Raw genomic sequence first — 18,321 nt, forward strand, 5'->3', positions numbered from 1 at the left:
ATCCAGAAATCCGTTGCTTTCCCATTCTTTTTCAAACATATTTTTACAACAAAAACTCCCGCGTTATTATAGAAGACCTTTATTTTTAAGTTATTAAAAATGTATCAAGAAATGGAAAAAAAAAACATCTTTTCAAAGATTAAAAAAATATGACTGCAGATTGCGTCCTAACAATTATATGATTGTCTAATAAAAAACCCAATTTTTTAATTGCACCCTTCTTTTTTAATCATGTTTCAAAGACCCTTTCAAAAATATTACAATGTATATAGTTTAAAAAAAAATAATATATATATATATATATATATATACAAATATATATATATATATATATATATAATAATTGTTGACACTTTGTGGGGGACTGCAAGAAATATATAAAAATGACAATGGGCAAATTACATTATTAGGCAAATGATATGAGGTGATATTTTTAAAATACACTGATATCAATTTGGAAAAAAAAAGAAGAGAAACGAAACATCACCTTTTCCAATGGAAAATATTTTTTTGAAGTCAGCCATGTCAACTGAGGAACGCCATCTATTAAGAGCAGAGGCCACTATTTGAGGAAATACCATATTAGATATTAAATTGAAGTTAGACAGTGTGGGTCTATTGGTCCTGATCCTTTAATCGTCTGCAGATTTGAGCGTCTTTTGCCACAATATGAAATAATATTTCCCTTGTTAAGCACGGTGAGAATCCACCGCTTGAGTATCTCGGTCGCATTTTTTGTGCAGTATTAATTTTTGAGGGCATTTTCAAGAGGGTCTAAAATAACACGAGGAACTCTTCTGCAGCGGCATTCGCTCCTGCGGGGACTCATAAGAAGGAGACGACGACGACTCACAATTAAGAGAGCTGACGGATCCGACTGGGCACTGGCCGCCGAAAGGCACCCCCCCCCCCAATGCAGTAGTTCGTCAAAAAAACGTAAACATTCTCTGATCGCTTGCTGGTCTAGGGGCGTAATAATTACAGAATTATTATAATTCCAACAAAGCGAGGACGGCGTCTCCTCCCGTCGCGCTTAAATCCTCCAGCGCTGCGGTCAGTCTGAGAACTATTCTGAACGTGAAGCCAGCCATTCAAAAAACAGGATTTACGCAAATAAATACACACACACAGAACAAAAAAAAAGGACACTGGAGATGAAATCCACAAGTACGTACTTGAGAATTTTCCATCCATTTTTTATACTTATGGAAGCGAAAGAGGTCCCGGCTGAGTTTGTTGGAAAGAACTGGGGCACATCCTTGGACTGATCGCGCGACAAACAAGCATCCATACTCACATTCTCGGCTCAGGACAATTTTGAGTCTTCAATTAATCCAACACGCGTGCTTTGCAAGTTTGGGTGGGAATCTCGAGTACCCGCAGAACAGAGATTCACACCGGGATGTCTTTGAGTGTGAGGCAAACAGGCTAATCACTAGTCTTCCGTGCCCTTGAGAGAATTTTCTTCTGTTAAATCAAAATTTCTACCAAGTTAAAACATCCGGCCATCTTGGGAGGGATGCTGCGCTGTCTTGCCGTCGAGTCCATTTTCCCGGAACACCCCGAGCTGAGAACTTTTGCCCCGCCTACTTCCTATTCCCGACCTATCGGAAGGGCGGCTGGGGCTGTTGGGGGTTGGGCCTGTAGAGCTGCTGGAGTCGGACCGGCCGCCCGTTAGCCGGCCAGCCCCCGGGCAGCTGTCCAATCACCCTGAGTCCCACGGGGTGGAGGGGCGCGCTTGGCCCGAGGACGTGTCCCTGCGGGTGGGGTTCGGGAGGAGGAGTCCTGGCCTGATGGGCCGGGCCTGAGGCCGAGGGGGAAATGGGGTAATGCGGCAACAGGATGGCCGGCGTGAGGCCGTAGCGTACCTGGAAGACCCGGAGGGGCCCCTGCGCCAGGTAGCCGTTGGGGCGCGAGGGATCCGTGTGGCGCTCGGAATCCGCTTTCCCCTCCTCGGGGACTTTGCCGATCGTGTCCTTGCCGTCTCCGCCTACTTTGCCGGCGTGCCTTTTGCTCAAGTCCTGCATCTTCTCTACCTGCGCTCGCCGGATGTGGTAAGTCCTCCTGGAGCTGTGGAAGGAGTCCAAGAAGTCCTCCAGGCTCACGTTCCCCTCCATGAACTTGTCCAGCAGCTCCTGTGAAGACGACGCCAAAAGACTTAACGGTTGCAACGTTTCTGGAACATTCCCGTGAGAAACTTAAGAGGGGAGTTTGCAATCACTTTTTTTTGGTCACATTTGTTAAAACTGTCAGTACGATCTACCAGTAGTATATGAGGAAAATTATCTGTAAATTAATAAGCAGGCAACATATAGGCCCTGTATCAGATTCTAACAGTATGAAAACAAATGCACAATCTGGCAATTACAGCTATAAAATGTGTGTATTATTGTGAAATCATCGGGTATCCCCCCCCCCCCATAAAACACACTTCATATCTACATTAGTTAACAAGAAAAAACTAAATTGTTTTTTTAAATAAAATCCAAATCTGGCGCTAAAATATTCCCTAACTATATTTAAGTTGCCCTATTAAGAGTGAATTCTGTACATTCCTGATATATTCTCATAAATTCCTGTGGTTTCTAACTGGTTTCCAAATTTCTAACCGTGAAAAATACCTCGACTTCTCCAAGCCTACAGTGGACAAAGACGGTCGCACAAGTGGACGTGGATCCCGCCCGTCAAACAAAGGAGGAGAAAGAAATTAAGTGCAGAGGATGTTTACGTGTGAACTTTGGCCCGCTTTGTCAGATGGAATAATTGACTGTACGGAACTCGTAGACGGCGAACAAAAGGTCCCCGAGCGCGGCAAGTGTTGCGTTTGGCACCGTGTGAAAGCCCAGCGCTCCCCGTCCGGACGGTGTTCCCAGGATGGGAGTTTGAGTCCCATCAAGTCGCCATCTGTCACGGGTTTGCATCAAATGCTTACGAGTCCTCCGACATGAGATGCCGCTGAATGTTTTGACGGCTCTCACGGGGTACGATTTAAGAAATGCTCAAAACGAAAACGACAGAGCGAGAGAAAGAGATTATGAGTTTTCCGAACTGGCTGGCATGGATGTGAACTCGGCAACGGGAGAAGTATGTGGGAAGATTGCCGCGGCCATTATGCAGCTTTAATAACAGCGCGAGCCGCTTCATCTCGCACAGCTGAGATCAGACCAAATAGCCACAGGACACAAGATATTAACATCCACAGCATCCGTTCTAGCCACGGAATCCTCCGGAAAATGAAGAAAAGGCGCGGGGAGAACAGTGTGTTATTTGCTGCCCGGCTTGCAGCAATCAATCAGGAAGTGATTCCGGATTGATCAGAGCGTCGCTTGGGGGGGGTTGAAGGATGTGGCGTGTGTAAATCACTCCTTTTGTTCGTAAAAAGAATCTTCAACTCAATTTTTTTTTACCTCGGAATTCTCCTCGGCACGTTCCACCTCTTCTTGCAGGAGGTTCTGGGCGCTCTGCAAGGTGTGCTTCTGGACTCGAGTTCCTGCCGGGGTAAAGACGGAGTGAAAATGAAGGCCCGGGGCACGATGACTTGGCCCCACCCTCCCCTCGCCGACTCACAGGGAAACCCAAAAGAGGGGAAAATTTGTTCTTCACATCACAGTGGAGTGGGGAGTCACTTTCATGCCATCTGTTCATTGACACCCCCGCCCCACCTCCCCCCAACCACGTAAGCATGCATGCACAGTAAACACCGTAAAAAGTTAGTTTTACATTATGTTCCCTTTGCAATGATTGAAAACAGTAGTCTCTAAAAATGTCTTCAATTGTAAAAAATATTTCCATCTTCTCACTAGAATACACCAGTGAAAATTTCCATCCAAATTTCTGACCGCAATAGGAAACAAATGCTCGTCTTTAATCGGGTAAAATGACCCGATAAAATTTGAAATACAAATTAGAGGTTTTAATGATGGGGAGTCGCTCACCACAGGGGAGGCAGGCTTTGTGTTGTGTTAGAGTCGATTAAAGTGACCTTTATTTGCACTCCCCCGCCTCGAAAGATCCCTCCCCCGGTCGGCGATGATCCCAGTCTGACCCGCGGGACTTAAACGTGGACGTCACGACGCCCCTTCGAGGGACAAGAGACGTCTTCCGCTCAGCTGGGCCGCGTGTGTTCACGTCAAGCAATCCGGTACCGCGTCTCATCAGGATGAGTCATATTATTGTGTACCGATTGGAAGACATTTTGATGCAAAAAAAATATATATATATCAAACTGTGTGTGCGAACGTCCAGGAAACCACACCCCGAAAAGCTCCAAAGGCCGCCCCCGCCGCTCTGCCCAGTGACGCGACGGACAAACTGTTTTCAGGGCGAGCGTGATTTGTGAGCAGATGCCTTGCTTGTCTTTTAGCTGTGGCTCACTGCATATTTACTGTATTAGAGATGAACATAAATTATTCACATTTATAGTACTATGGGTGTGAGGGACTGAGCGCGCATGAACACAAAGCTGTCAGGCCTCGTCAACCGGCCAGACCTCGAAATTCAAAATACTATAACAATAATATTAATATCAAGCTTGTAACTCAACTCATACAGTTGACCCCCAGAATTTGCAGAGAATAATTCGAATTAATGTCCCCCACCCATCCAAATATTTCTTAAATAAATGAGAATAAAAGTGCCAATTGGAGCTTTTAGGGTTGCTTTACCCCAATTAAAAGAATAAAAAAAATACTTAAAAAAAAAAATCTGGGGACGGATAAATCTCTCTCTCAATCTTTATCTGTATTTTATATATATATATATATATATATACACACACATATATAATTAATATATAATATAATTCCTCTTTACCCCAATAAAATGAAAAAAAGTACTCAAAAAAGTACGCAAAAAACTGGGGACAGATCTCTCTCTCTCTCTCTCTATCGAGAGAGAGAGAGAGAGCGAGAGAGAGAGAGAGCGAGAGAGAGAGAGAGCGAGAGAGAGAGAGAGAGAGAGAGGAGAGAGAGGAGAGAGAGAGAGAGAGAGAGAGAGAGAGAGAGAGAGAGAGAGAGAGGAGAGAGAGAGAGAGATCTCTCTCTCTCTCTCGCTCTCTCTCTCTCTCTCTCTTCTCTCTCTCTCTCTATCTCTCTCTCTCTCTCTCTCTCTCTATATATATATATATATATATAATTAATATCTAATAATATAATTCCTCTTACCCCAATAAAAAGAGTGAATACAATACTTTTAAAAAATCTGGGGACAGATAAATCTCTCTATCTCCAGCACTCCCTGCGACCCTCGTGAGGATAAGCGGCAAAGAGAATGGATATATATATCTGTAAATGCACAGTAGCTCAGCTGTAAAGTGTTGGCCTCACAATTCTGTGGTCCAGGGTTCGATCCCGGCACTGCTTGTTAGTCTGTTCTTCTACATCTTCTTCATCCCACTTCCTTTGAAAATGTGTTCTGCGCAACGGTCGCGCTCTCTCTTAACACCCTCGCCTCTGAATAATCCATGGTGTCACATCACATCCACCGTAGGTCGGAAAAGCGAGCAGGCGTGCATGAAAACGGTAGCACCCTTGTCCAACAACCGTACGTTGCGGACGTTTCATTTCGAAACAAAAGATGTAAATGCGAGTTGGCAGCCGGGGAAAACAAACACTCCTACGGCAGCTGGAAAGTGACCTACATTCGGCACGGGAAGGGAATTGGACCTGGGGGGAGGCCGGTGCGCGCATCATGGTGTCACACTTAGCTATTTGTTTGCGGTCCTGATGAAGTCTTTCTGTCAGGAAAATGATATCAAGCAAATTTGAGAAATGAAATAGAGAAATGGAGGGGGGTGGGGGGGTTGTGTGAAATGCGGAGGCAGCGTTCAATGAGCAGGTAGGCTTAAAGCTGCCAGAAAAAGCTCCCTTTATCTTTCACTCTCACAACCAACACAATCACAAATAGCAAGAAGACTACGATGAACTTATGAAGCTGGCGATATATACTTCTGTACAATTGACAGCCACATTAAGCGTAATTTAAAATCATTAAGAATTTTGTTTACAGTAAGAAATTTGACAGTTTGCATACAAATACGGAGGTGCCTTTTGATACAAGTTGAATCCGTCACATCACGCTTCCCCGTTGAACAGGATGGCCTTTGTCAATCAATAAAAAAAATTGGTCATGTGTTTTGAATAAGAAAAATAGCACTCTGTAATACTGTAATCTATAAAACCATACATAAAAGACGAATAAAAAGATTTTTTCTTTGCTTCAATTGACTATGCATTACACACCTTCATGATCTAGGGGTTAGGATATTACAAACACAGACACGAACAAAAGAAGAGTTTCACCATTTAGTCAGTCAGCAGCAGTGATATAGTAATTCTGTCTGCCTATATGTTTTGCTTCACCGTTTGTGTACATGTATTCATTGCCTAAATGGTTATTAGGTAGATGCATTTTGTTCCCTTTCCATGGCCTTGTTTTTAATCATAGAGCTAAACGAACTAATTTTGTTTAGTTAGGATAGATAACTAGAAGCCTCTGGTGAACTTTGGCCTTTGCGAAGGTAGTTAGCTGACTCAAATTTTTGCTTGCAAGTCAAAGAAAAAAATGAGGCCTTGTATCTTAAAAAAAAAAAAAACAACTACTAACCAGGGTCACTCGTAATCTCGAGGTACCACTGTTGTTAGGTCTCTGGAGTGGCCATATATGGTTGCATTAGCAGGTGATGGAGTTTCACAAGGTAAGCAGAGCTGCACTGAGTTTTGCTGGATGCTAATGTTAGCTTCGAATCAGCTACAATTTACATGGGGTGGGGTATACGGTCACTCGCTTACATGAGACGTGCGCGTCGCAGGTAGGAGTAACACTGTAATAACGGATCGAGTTATGTCAGCGTCTTCTCTTTCAACACAAAAGTGGAAAAAAAAGTGGATGTGATTTCATGATATTTTATGACGTTGTGAAATCGTGCCAGCTGGAAACTGCATGAGACAGAAACGCCTCCATTTTAATGACACATACAATTCTCCCATTGCCCCATAAAAGCTGACAACTTTACTGTAGCGTCTGAGAGGAATCAAGAAATAATTGAACATTCCGGTGATGGAGCTGAAGCGGATTCTCCACAAATAGGTGATGAGAAATACCGCTACACATAATCAATGATCAGAATTTGCCGAGCACGGGAATGACTGACTTAAATGGTTTAAAAAAAAAAAAAAAGACTATGGAAACCCTGACAATTTTGCACACTAGTAGATGTGTCTCTCCAAATGTTTTGTTCCACGACTACTGCATGACATTTCTGAACACTTAAAACGAATAACAACGATAGGGAATATATTCTCAAACGACCGAATGAAAAGCATTTGTTCGATATGAAAGTTATCCAACTTGATGTCATACAAGTAGGGAAAAAGTGGCACTAGTAGTAGTCACCAAGACGGTTGTTGTGCTACTGTGCTGAACTGTCATAATAGTGAGGACAAAGAGCATACAAGTAGTCTGTGGATCTTGAGAAGGACATCAAGGAAATGAAATAAATGATCATTCCATATATGACAGTAATCCGGCAGTGATTTCCACGTCTGAAGCGTTGCCGCCGCATGTTCATTGCTGCCTTCAAGAAAAGCAACAGTCTGCTGCTTTGAGTCATTCTCATATGAATGCCGCACTGGAAAAATAATGTTGAAAATGTCACGCCGTCTTGTTTTTTTCCCCCCTTCTCAACCAACATCTGTTCTCTAGCTACGCCTCATCCTCTCAATCAAACAATGAGAGCGATGCCATGACATCCACGTTTCAGCCGATCTTTCAGCCACGTTGGACTGGTGGAATGCTTGACAGAATAATGACGACTCGACTGGTGGCTTCAAGTTGTGCTTGCGCCGCAACAACCAAGTAACAAGCGAATGAAACAATTAATGTACACAGTAACGTTGTCAGAGCAATATACCGTTTTGACTTGAAAAGCTTGTATTATGCATGCCTGGCAAGTCGTATTATGCTGCTTTGGTGTCGTCGCCTTAAAATACACACGACATAAAAAATAAAAATAAAAAAACCCACGTCCAAACAAGTAAAAAAATAGACATTTATAAAGTTCATGCTGAAACAATTAAACATGGCAGACATTAAAACAGGTTTCTATCCGGGCATGACGGGATATTTTTAGAATCAATTAATCAAAACAGATAAAAACGGGCTCCTTGGAGGAGGTAACAACGATTTGTAATTGCTACTACCAACAGTGTTAAGGCTAAAACGGTGCCTTAAGTCAACGAGCTAAAATTCTTAACAGCAAAAGGGGGGCAAGGGCTGATAAGGCAAGGTGGGGAAGATTGATTATTGTCAGACGTGTATTTCCATAGCGCTTACTTCCTCTGGCTCTCGTCAGCTTCCTGTTGCTGCACAAAGCTCTCAACTCAAGACTTGGGGGGTGTTTCTGAATGTGTTGAGGAAATCAATTTTCTGACACTAGCAATTTGTCTCTACAAGACTGAAATATTGTAATTGGGAGCAAACTCTCCAGTGAATAGCAAAAAATAATTCTAATAGCCTAGATTGCTTAATCCATCCAAACCAGGACCCCAACACACTTTAATGTCATTTTAAACTCGTTCTCATGAAATTCTTCTGAAATATAAATGGCTTACAGATAATTTGATTTGAAAAAAATAATAATAATTTGCCATCCCTGCAGGTTGTGAAAACTCTCAATAACAACCCTGGTTAAATTTACTTCCTCCTTGACATACAAGGCCCATCTTGCAGTTGAGACTTCTAAGTAAGTATTAACATACTTCCTTGATACTGTTTACTGTACAGTGTGGCTCCAGTGGCTAGTATATAACCCACGGGTCATCCCAGGGCTTTTCGACACTGTGACAACAAGGCGCTCGATACTGCGCCCATGGAAGCCCACAGTCCCTATTCACTCTATGGCTATCACGTTGGGCCTTAAAACAAAACAAAAAATGCTGACATATCTCACTATGATTACATCCCGCTCAAGCAACCTCCTGGCAAACACTGAACCACTTCATTAGTGGACATCTTGAATTTGTTAACATTTGCATCAGAGTGTATGAAGCTGTTGTGAAATCGAGAAAGTCCTGAACAATATGTAACACTGTACTGCGGTCACAAGAATTCTTGTTTCTCAGAAGCAACAACCAGGAAAAAAAAAATAAAAAAATAAAAAAATTCAATGACGTGTGTGATGATGGTTCCAAACAGATCACCACATCCAGCTTCACAAGTCCAGTTGATGGCTGTTTTAGATCTTTTGGTCTAGTTAGCTTTGCGCTAACCTAATTGCGACCGCATTGTTTCTGTCACGAGGAGATCATTTGCTCCTATTGAGCGGCTGGGAGACATTGGCACGGGGATTAAAGGAGATTAAAAGGAAAGCTGGAAACGATGTGCCGACTCGCTGTCATCGCGAGGCTGCAGTCGTCACGCAGCCGAAAACATTTCAAACATATCAAACGTTAGTACAGTCCACCGACAAAACGTAACGCTGCCGAGCTTCCAGTAACTAAAGATAAATAAGTAACAAGCGAAGGATGATTCAGCTCAAATTGGCTCAGCGATCTTGTTATATCATAGAAAAAAATGTCAAGGCGAATTTATTGAAGTGGAGGTGACTTAAGCCTGGATCCATGTGCGGCAGCTGTGCGTGGAACAGCAAACAGAGACTGAAAGACAGAAGACGCTACAGACACATGAGTCACAGGACCAAAAGCAAGAGTCTTATCTGACAAGCTCCCAGTGTTTCGCTCCAGGCACACAAAAAAACTGATACCTGATCTTGAAAATGACAATTCAGGGGTATCGTGCTTGTGTTTGATGACCACTTCTTGAAAGGCTTTGCTGTCTAAAGCAGTGTTTCCCAACCTTTATTGCGCCTAGAAACCCGTTTTACATTTGAAAATTCTCACGGGACAGCAACAAAGAAAAATGTGACAAAACGTATGAATGCTCTCTGTACTGATGAGGATCTGGTCTCAATTTACGTACAAATTTGGATCGGTTCAACTGAACATAAAGTTGGTATGAGGCCAAGATTGATCAAAACTGACAAAAGGCCTAAATGTCTGATGTCTGGGAAAGATTATCCCGAGAGAAAAGCCTTTGGTGTGGGGTGTGTTATGAGTGGTTCTTCCTCTAGGATCTCCTCGGAAAACCGTCAAGGAGGATGATCGTAAATGTTAAAATCCTGAGCGATTATCCTGTGGGGTGGGATGTAAGACAGATTGTTTTACTCCTGATCTGCTCAGAAAACAATGCTAGTCAGGAAAATCTTCCAGAAACATGACACATGCATGCATCCATTTTCTGAGCTGCTTATCCTCAGAATGGTCGCGGTAGTGATGGAGCCAATTCAACCTATCATCGGACAGGAGACGGGGTACACCCTGAACTGGTTGCCAGCCAATCGCAGGGCACATGAGAGACAAACAACAGTCGCAATCACGCCTAGGGGCAATTTCGAGTCGTGTTTTATGCATGTATTTGGGATGTGGGAAGAAACCGCAGTGCCCGGAGAAAACCCACGCAGGCACGGGGAGAACGTGCAAACTTCGCAGAGGCGGGGCCGGGATTTGAATCCCTGTCCTCTGAACCATGAGGCCAAAGTTTGAACCAGTTGCAATCTAAAGTCAAATTCAGCCTAATTCTCATCTTCCCATGAAAGTCAGAATTTTGGACATCCACAGCATCATATCACTAGCCCAGATTTCCTTGTCCTTCTCCAGTCTGACACCCTTTTTCCGCAAATTAGATTCAGATGTTTTGCAGAGGAAGGATGGACCCTTCTCTCATATTGCCAGGTGGGACTGTGTCTACATAATGAACTCTCTCTCTCTCACACATAGATACACATCGGAAGCTCAAGAAATCTGCCAAACTTTTCATTATTGGCTGGAAGATATGAAAATAATATTTTCATGAGAGAAGTAAAAAAAATTAAAAAAACTTTGTGCGGATTTTTCAAGGCTAATACATAAATAGAATTGAAAAGTTCCACTGCAAAAGAAGCAGTAAGGATTTAGTTTATCAACTGCTGTTAGCGTGGTTCCTACACTGACGAGATTTTCTCCGGTGTTTCCACAAGGCTTAGAATTTAGGAATGAAGCTGGAGGAGCACATCATCTGGAGCTGCCCCGGCAAAAGTGAAATGAGGCCCCTTTTCACCTTGTAAATTCCTTGACAACTGTGGCAGGCTCCCCCGCTGGTTATTTGATATGCACCATTTGGTTCCCATGACCAAAATCCAGAGTCACGCTGAGGCTTTTTGACCGGCTATTGACGACTCATCGCAAAGTCCGAGCTTTTCTCAAAGGCTGACGAGAGACTTCCACTTTTGCCAAATGCACAGTCAGGGTGTCACGGTCCCACGTCAAAAGGGATTCCATTCAACTTTGTCATATGCAGGTGCGTAAAACACAAGTCACAAATGTACAGCAGTTAAATTGTAGCTAACGTTAACCCTGTGCTTTTTGCAGTCACGGAAGCTCCAAATTCGTTAGTCGCTATAGGACATTACACCAGGACGTCAGTTACCGAAAGCGCCGCTGACTCACCGTGCGCCACGAACTGAACATGAGGGGCTTTTTTTTTTTTAATTTGCCGTTCAACATTCAGTCTATGAACTGCATCATCCTTACTCACAATCACAAACCACACCTTTTCCGACATAGTGCAACACATAGTGTTTGTAAGAAACAGACGTGTGTACTCTGTAAGGTCCCTAAATTGGTCTGGCATTTCTCTCCCTCATTATTGACATGACATGACATTCGCATCTCTAATCTTTATCGTCTACTAACAAATTGTGCTGATCTAAAATGCAAAGAAATGTAACACCAACATCGGTAAGGAACTGTTACTCAATACAGTGGTTTACAAACAGGCAAGTTGGGCAAGACCCTTTTTCAATTCTTCTACCCATTGAAAAATGTACAGTAGTTGCTGAATATTTTAATTATGGGAATAAGCAGCTAGATTCCATCTGACGGACATTGATCTCCACGGCAGTGGATGTGTTGGAAACATTTTGGGTTGTCTGAATAAAATGCATAGAACTCCTTTAGCATCCATTTTTACCAGAATTGCACATTTAATGAACTCCACAGCATTCATATTGTTTTTCAATTGTCATTTTAGCTTACAACTTCAAGCATATTTGCCCATTCCGTCCTGGGACTTCAACCCACGTCCTGTCTGTCTGTCATTGGTCTCTGGGCCCCGGGTTAAACTCACCAAGCTGACTCTGTTTTTCCCAGCACATCGTTGCCAGGTTGGACAGCTCGCGATATTTCTCCGCCAACTGGAGTCTGCCGTTATCGAGGCGGGGCTGCTGGGCCAGGCTGTCCTCGGCCAGGCTGCGATTGGCGGCCAGCATCATCTCCCGATCCACTTGAAGCTCCTGAAACTAGAAGCACGGCACAAGTGGTCGTCGTCGTTACGGTTTTGTTTCACGACAGGTTCTAGCTTCATAACTGAGAATGTGTAAAAAATACAAAATAAAAATGGAATTTCCCTAGATTGAACTCAATTTAAATGGCTTTCACGACAATGAATTGAAGTGTCTTACATGGAAAGCTTAGTACTAGTACATGGACCTCGCATTGGACATGAATACGGAATCATGGCTCAGAGAGCCTTCCATAAATAAGGCGCACGTTTTCTTGTGTGCGTGTCAGAGTCACCGGGAGCTGCCTGAACTGATCACTGTTACCAGTGGGATTACCTTGGTTGGCCGCGAGTACCCACAACGCCGTGACAATATTTTCGTGAGGTCAACGCCGCCCTGGGTGATATTTGTTTCCCCACACCCCAGAGAATCGCACGCCATATTATTACTTCCAGCAAATTTATAACCTTTTTATTAGGCTGGATAACAGCAATCCTAAAAAGATGGGTTGTACTTTGGTGCTGGCTTTATTTTGACCAACTGGGCTCGCCGGCTTTGCGCTTCACGTCAGGCAGGAGATGGAAATGGTGTTTTGACCAAAGGACACGCGTGACGTATGGGAAGGAGGGCTTTGATGTCTTCCAAAATAGTCAGGACATTCCATGTCATGCTGTTTGCTAAAATGAAAGGAGACGTTTTGTCAGGAAACAAGCGGCATCCATTTGTTCGTCAGAGCTTGGAACAAAGGAAACCGACGACAAAGGCCACTGACTGCAATACTTTCTTGTAGCAACATCCGGCACCCTGATTGCTCCATGAAGTGACACTCCAGCGCACCAAGTATTTAAATGGTCAAGAGTCCGGCCCCATTTGTTGTTGTTGTTTAATGTAGCTGTATTTTGTCAGTATTCTCTCTTTCCTCCTGGTTTGCCAACCTCTTTCTCTTCAGTCTGGTACGTCAAATTCTTCAAGTTTTTCGATTAATCGTTGCAGCACTAGCGCATACTAGCGCGTTAATGGATATCTGGGGGTTTATCTCTGCAAGGCAACAGCATGAATTATTAAAACGCATTCACTTTATGGTGGTACAATGCAGTCCTGAATGCCGTTATAATAAAACTACTTAGTGTCTAACTCATTATATCAGTCTCACACGATTTCTTTCCGAAGAGTCACAAGAACGCCGTAGGCAGTTTCTGGAGAGACACAGCACATCTGCCATGTGTTGTTTTTTTGTTGTTGTTTTTTTTTTTTTTTTTTAAACAGGTCACCAAAAGGGTGAATGAAATAATTTCAAAAGCTGCAGAATTCAGACAACATTTTGGAGTTTCTTCTCAACTTCCCCAACGTGGAGAAAGATAAACGCATCTCGGTTCATCACGCAATTCATGCTGGGGCTTATCTGACTATAACTGCCTGTGGAGTTTTGTTTGGATTTAGCAAACTCTGAAAGATGACACCCAGAGGGATCCTGGCAGCCTACCGGGATGATAACGACGAGGCCGCATTGCTGCAGTCCGTGGACATTTAAGTAGTCCGTCTTGTCTTTGAAACAACCATAGATAATCGTCTCTGAAAATTGTCTCGAGGAGATAAAGAGCTTCTTTTTGAAAATGTTTACCCGCAGCACCCACCTGCTTGTCTAGAAGTCAATCTTTCAAGCCTCAGTGAGACACAAAAAAAAAAAAAAGACTTGAACACAATATAATTTCAGACAATTACCAGACTGGACGAATTTATCGCACCAAAGTTGGGTACACACAAGGGCTGAAGCTATCAAATATTATTATTACTTATTAATATTATTAGCCACCAGTGAATCACTCGAAAAACACTCGCAGTTATTTATTTGGTCCATTTTGGGTCGCCATTACCACTTTGTCTATTGTAGTATCTGTAATATTGAGTGTGTGTGGCTTTAAAAGGCGGGGCATGCCCTGGTGAGTGACGTGTAGGTCAGCGAATGAGAGTGCAGGTAGTTGTTGTTGGCTCAGGTTAGCACTTAGACGTGAACTGGCTAACTGTTAGGCCAGTCCGCGTGTTGAATGCCTTGGTGGAAGTTGCGGTTGTAGCAGCTTGTGTGTGGATTGCTTATTACATGTTTATTTTGGACTGGTCATTAAAGCGATTGAAAGTGCAACAGCGACTGTGTCAATGTTTGACGACTTGCGGGAGCATTTCAAGACGTTCTAACTAGCATTGGTAGGCTATATTAAATTAGCTAACGGCAAAACCTTGTGCTGGTGATCATAGACTCAAATTTTGGACTTGATCTTTTACAAACTCTTAGTTCCTGGCTGGCAGCCAGCGTGCCAAATTTAACTCAACATAGAGTGATGCAAGAGTATGCGGTAACATCAGTCCACGTGGAAAAATTATCCCTGCATAATTTATTCATCTTATTCCATGAATCATTTCCTCCCTGCTGATCATCAGGAGTACACCACAATAAGAGTAGTGAGCATGATTTTTCCCATCAGGATTACTCATATTTTAAAAATCAGTAGGGGTGTTCAAATGGTGGGGGTAGCGGGCTTAAGGGGGGGACCATACTTAATAAAAGCAGCCTCTTTCTTGAGGTTTGTAGCTAGTCCATTGGGGCTTCACATAATTAAAGATTTGGGTTATTATATAACAGCACAGTTGGTTTTCAATACAGCTAAAAGAAAAAAAAGGAGGCAATGATTCATCATCGTGAATCATAATGACCGAGTCACTTTGCATAATGCTATTATCTGCAGATAAACGAAGCGTGCCACTTGCCTAGATCAAGTGGATTTGAAATTAGTCGTAGAAAACTTGTACTTTTAGCCTGTTTGTGCTCAAATGTCAAATAGATGGGGAAAGAAATACAGCAGCTCAGTTACTGAGGACTTTGCTTTCAGGACTTTGTCTTTTGGGATCAAGAAAAAGGCAGGTTCAATTGCAGTTATTTAATCAAACAAAGCAGAAAAACACTTGTGTCACGATAAATTGCTCTAAAATCACAGGCAATATGGGTAACTCTGCTTTTAAAGCCACCGGTTGGATTAAAATTGTTCCCCCCACCACTTCATTCGAGCACTGCTGTATGTTGAACACCTAAAACAAAAAAAAAAATAAAAAATAAAGCAGCCACTCATAGTTTGAAAAACTTTTGAGGCACCACAGTACTAATATAACCAGAGCTGCTCAGTCATTAAGCACTTGGCTTAAAGCATTTAGTCCTGGGAAACAGAAGAGGTGCAATAAAAAAAAAAAACGAATGAAGAAGAATTTGTGTTTTGAGTAACTGTCGGACAAGTTGGACCTAGAAGCAAGCACGCAAGTCGAGCTCTTCAAAAGAAGCCCAAGAAGCTCCGCAGATGAACCCATGCATGCTTGTGGCTTCGCCTGCCAGACCACACACAAAGACGCAACATGGTGGAAGGGCACCATTAACGTGTACTTGTTATCCGGGGCCGGTCCAACTGGTGCTGCTGTATGCCGACAAAAGGCTAGCGGGTCACGCCAAACACCCTGGGGGGGGGTGTAGGACTAAATTTACATCACAGGCATCTATCTCGCTGACTTTTGCGTGTTTGGACGGACACCAACAATGTCTGAGGTCCACATTCACTGGAATCCTCTTGGCGGCCTGGTGTCAAATGTCACATCCGTTCAGTAAAAAAAGGCCAAGGATTTAACAAACAAATGACAGCTTTTGCGGTAAACTCGGCACTTTGGTCTTAATTATTAATGCGTCTTCGGGGCTAAATCGATTTAATCCACCCAAAAGACCTGTGGAGTGAATTCAAAGATTTGCTTCTAAATACAGTCTACGTTTGAATAATGGCTAGAAAGTGTAAAGGCTGATAACTGCGCAATATTGAATTGTGGAGATGCAGTATTTTACCATTTCAGTTTTCCTGATTTTGGGACTTGACTAAAATGACGCACTGGAGTCATCCCTGCCCCACGATGTAAAAATCAAGCGCCTTTATTCATATCAGCGGTTATCCAGAGCAATGTCAGCGTTCAGACATTTTATGTTTACATCATAAAAATGCAACTTTCGTTTGGATATTCCGGCAGTGTGGCCGCTTTTGAGTGTGCGAGAAGGTGGGAGAGCCAAGGGGAAAAATAATCTCTTTCATGACAGCCAGCGTGTGAATTGGTGCGGCCACTAAAGTGACAGCACCTCGTTGTTGTGGCGTGCGAATCTGGCGTGATATATATTTTAGCCACCAGACTTTGAGCAGATACATTTTCACACCAAGTTCACACATGTAGTTCTGTGCAGCCATAAGAAAGATGCTAGATGAAGTCGCATCCATTTTCTGCGTTGTAACAGTGATAGTTGACAGCTATCAAGTAAGCGGGAAAAGGTTTCCCCTCGTTCGAGAGCAGAGACAACACCCTGATTTTCAACGTTCAGGGTGTTCATGTGACCTGCGACCCCAGTGAGGATAGGTGGGATGCAAAAATGAATAAATGGAGTTGTAACAGTGTTCTCAGGGGAGGTCGATACAATCATGAGAACTGCGTATAATTCCACCACATTTGCGTAGCTTTGCAGAAACATGCACCTGGTCTCCAAAACTGTCAATATAGTTGAACATAATACAAAAAAATACACTTTCCCTTTTCTGAAACATTGATCAAGGATTAATCACTCATCAGACCGGATATTAAAACATTTGAAAAAAGACGTGTTTACAATTTCAAATACAGACAATTTTGAGGATACTCTTGGAACATGAACTGTATGCAGTCGTCACCTTGGTGAAATAATGCAGTGTGTACATGACAAAGAGATCCGTGGACGCCAGTAAGGTCATCAAAAACCAGCCCGCTCTCTGGCATGTGCCGCAATGCGCGCCGCACTCCGTTGACAAACTGTACGTTTTGTTAATTAATCGCATTAGGCTGCAAAGCTACGCAAAGGCTTTCATCCAAATAAGGGGAGATGTAAACAGTTCAAACAACGCTGTTTAATTCGGCATGGGTGCGATGCATCATGACGAGACACAACGCCGACTAAGCACACTTTTAAAGCGTTTCCTTACACCGCTCTGGGTCATGTATGAGGGGGCCAGCGTGCATCTCTGAAAGTTGAAATTTCGATCGAAATCAAACGTATGAAAGATTTGAAACAATGCCGAATTGTATAATAGATCCCAAAAGGCGCGTTTCTTGAAATGTGTGTCATATTTGTCGAAAGGACATACGAGAAATAAAGGGGTCCAAAATGTAGAGACGTTCGAAACAGTGTTAGGCATTAAGTCACAAAGACGAGGTAAAGGGGTTACCACCAATGCAACATACAACATGGGGGTTTCCAGGTAGGTGTGATAAATCAACAAGAATGCTCGGGGGGGACACGGAAATCCGATTAATCATATCTGCTAATTCATTACTTCATTTGGTGTGTACGTTATTGAAAATAAATTTTTTTAAAAAACGACCGCCCGCCACGCAGACAATCATCGACGAGCCGTGTAAAGCGGTTTGCTGCAACAAAACGTTTAGGGGGAAAGAAAAAAAAATAATCATACTTGTTGTCAAAAACAAATAACGCAAAAAAAAAAAAAAAAAAAACATTGGTGGAGCTACTTTTAGTAGGGAAGCTGTGACTGATATGTACCCACCTTCTCATTGAGTCGAATGATTTGCTCCATTTTGTCGTCGCTTTGTAAAAGCTCCCTCAGCTCGCCGGTGCTGAGAGCCCTATACCCATCAGGGGAAGCCATAAACTCCATCTCGGAGGTTATTCTTTTTTTTTTTCCAAGTCTTTCAAAATGTGACTAAAGGCGTTTTTTTTGGGAAGGCAGAAAGTCCCCCGCGCGCGGCCGGCTCACATCTCGCTGTTGACTCAGGTTGGAATGCGAACGCGACACCCGAAACATGTCATCCCAGAAAAGTTAGCGCGGATGGAAGGCAGGGTGCACCACTTCCGGTTAGCTTCCGCCAAAGTAAGTTCGCGCGGC

At 43.1% G+C, this 18,321-nt stretch overlaps 1 protein-coding gene across 1 annotated transcript; it reads right to left on the reverse strand.

Moving 5' to 3' along the window:
• Positions 1-63: 63 nt before the first annotated feature.
• vps37d (VPS37D subunit of ESCRT-I) lies at positions 64-18,269 on the reverse strand. Its single transcript, XM_061803338.1, has 4 exons — positions 17,983-18,269; positions 12,220-12,391; positions 3,408-3,490; positions 64-2,135 (listed from the first exon to the last, which is right to left on the reverse strand). The coding sequence occupies exons 1-4, from the start codon at positions 18,091-18,093 to the stop codon at positions 1,605-1,607; spliced, it is 897 nt and encodes a 298-aa protein (XP_061659322.1). The 5' UTR covers positions 18,094-18,269; the 3' UTR covers positions 64-1,604.
• Positions 18,270-18,321: the final 52 nt, after the last annotated feature.

The sequence above is a fragment of the Syngnathoides biaculeatus genome, chromosome 18 (assembly GCF_019802595.1).
Source record: "Syngnathoides biaculeatus isolate LvHL_M chromosome 18, ASM1980259v1, whole genome shotgun sequence".
Classification (NCBI taxonomy): domain Eukaryota; kingdom Metazoa; phylum Chordata; class Actinopteri; order Syngnathiformes; family Syngnathidae; genus Syngnathoides; species Syngnathoides biaculeatus.

What these genes read in the sequence shown, in the direction of transcription:
- vps37d (XM_061803338.1), bottom strand. Translation starts at nt 18,093, where the DNA reads ATGGAGTTTATGGCTTCCCCTGATGGGTATAGGGCTCTCAGCACCGGC. An exon ending in GGAAAAACAGAGTCAGCTTG is followed by an intron (nt 3,491 to 12,219) that starts GTGAGTTTAACC and finishes TTACCCCGGCAG; the next exon opens with GAACTCGAGTCCAGAAGCAC. An exon ending in GTGCCGAGGAGAATTCCGAG is followed by an intron (nt 2,136 to 3,407) that starts GTAAAAAAAAAT and finishes TCGTCTTCACAG; the next exon opens with GAGCTGCTGGACAAGTTCAT.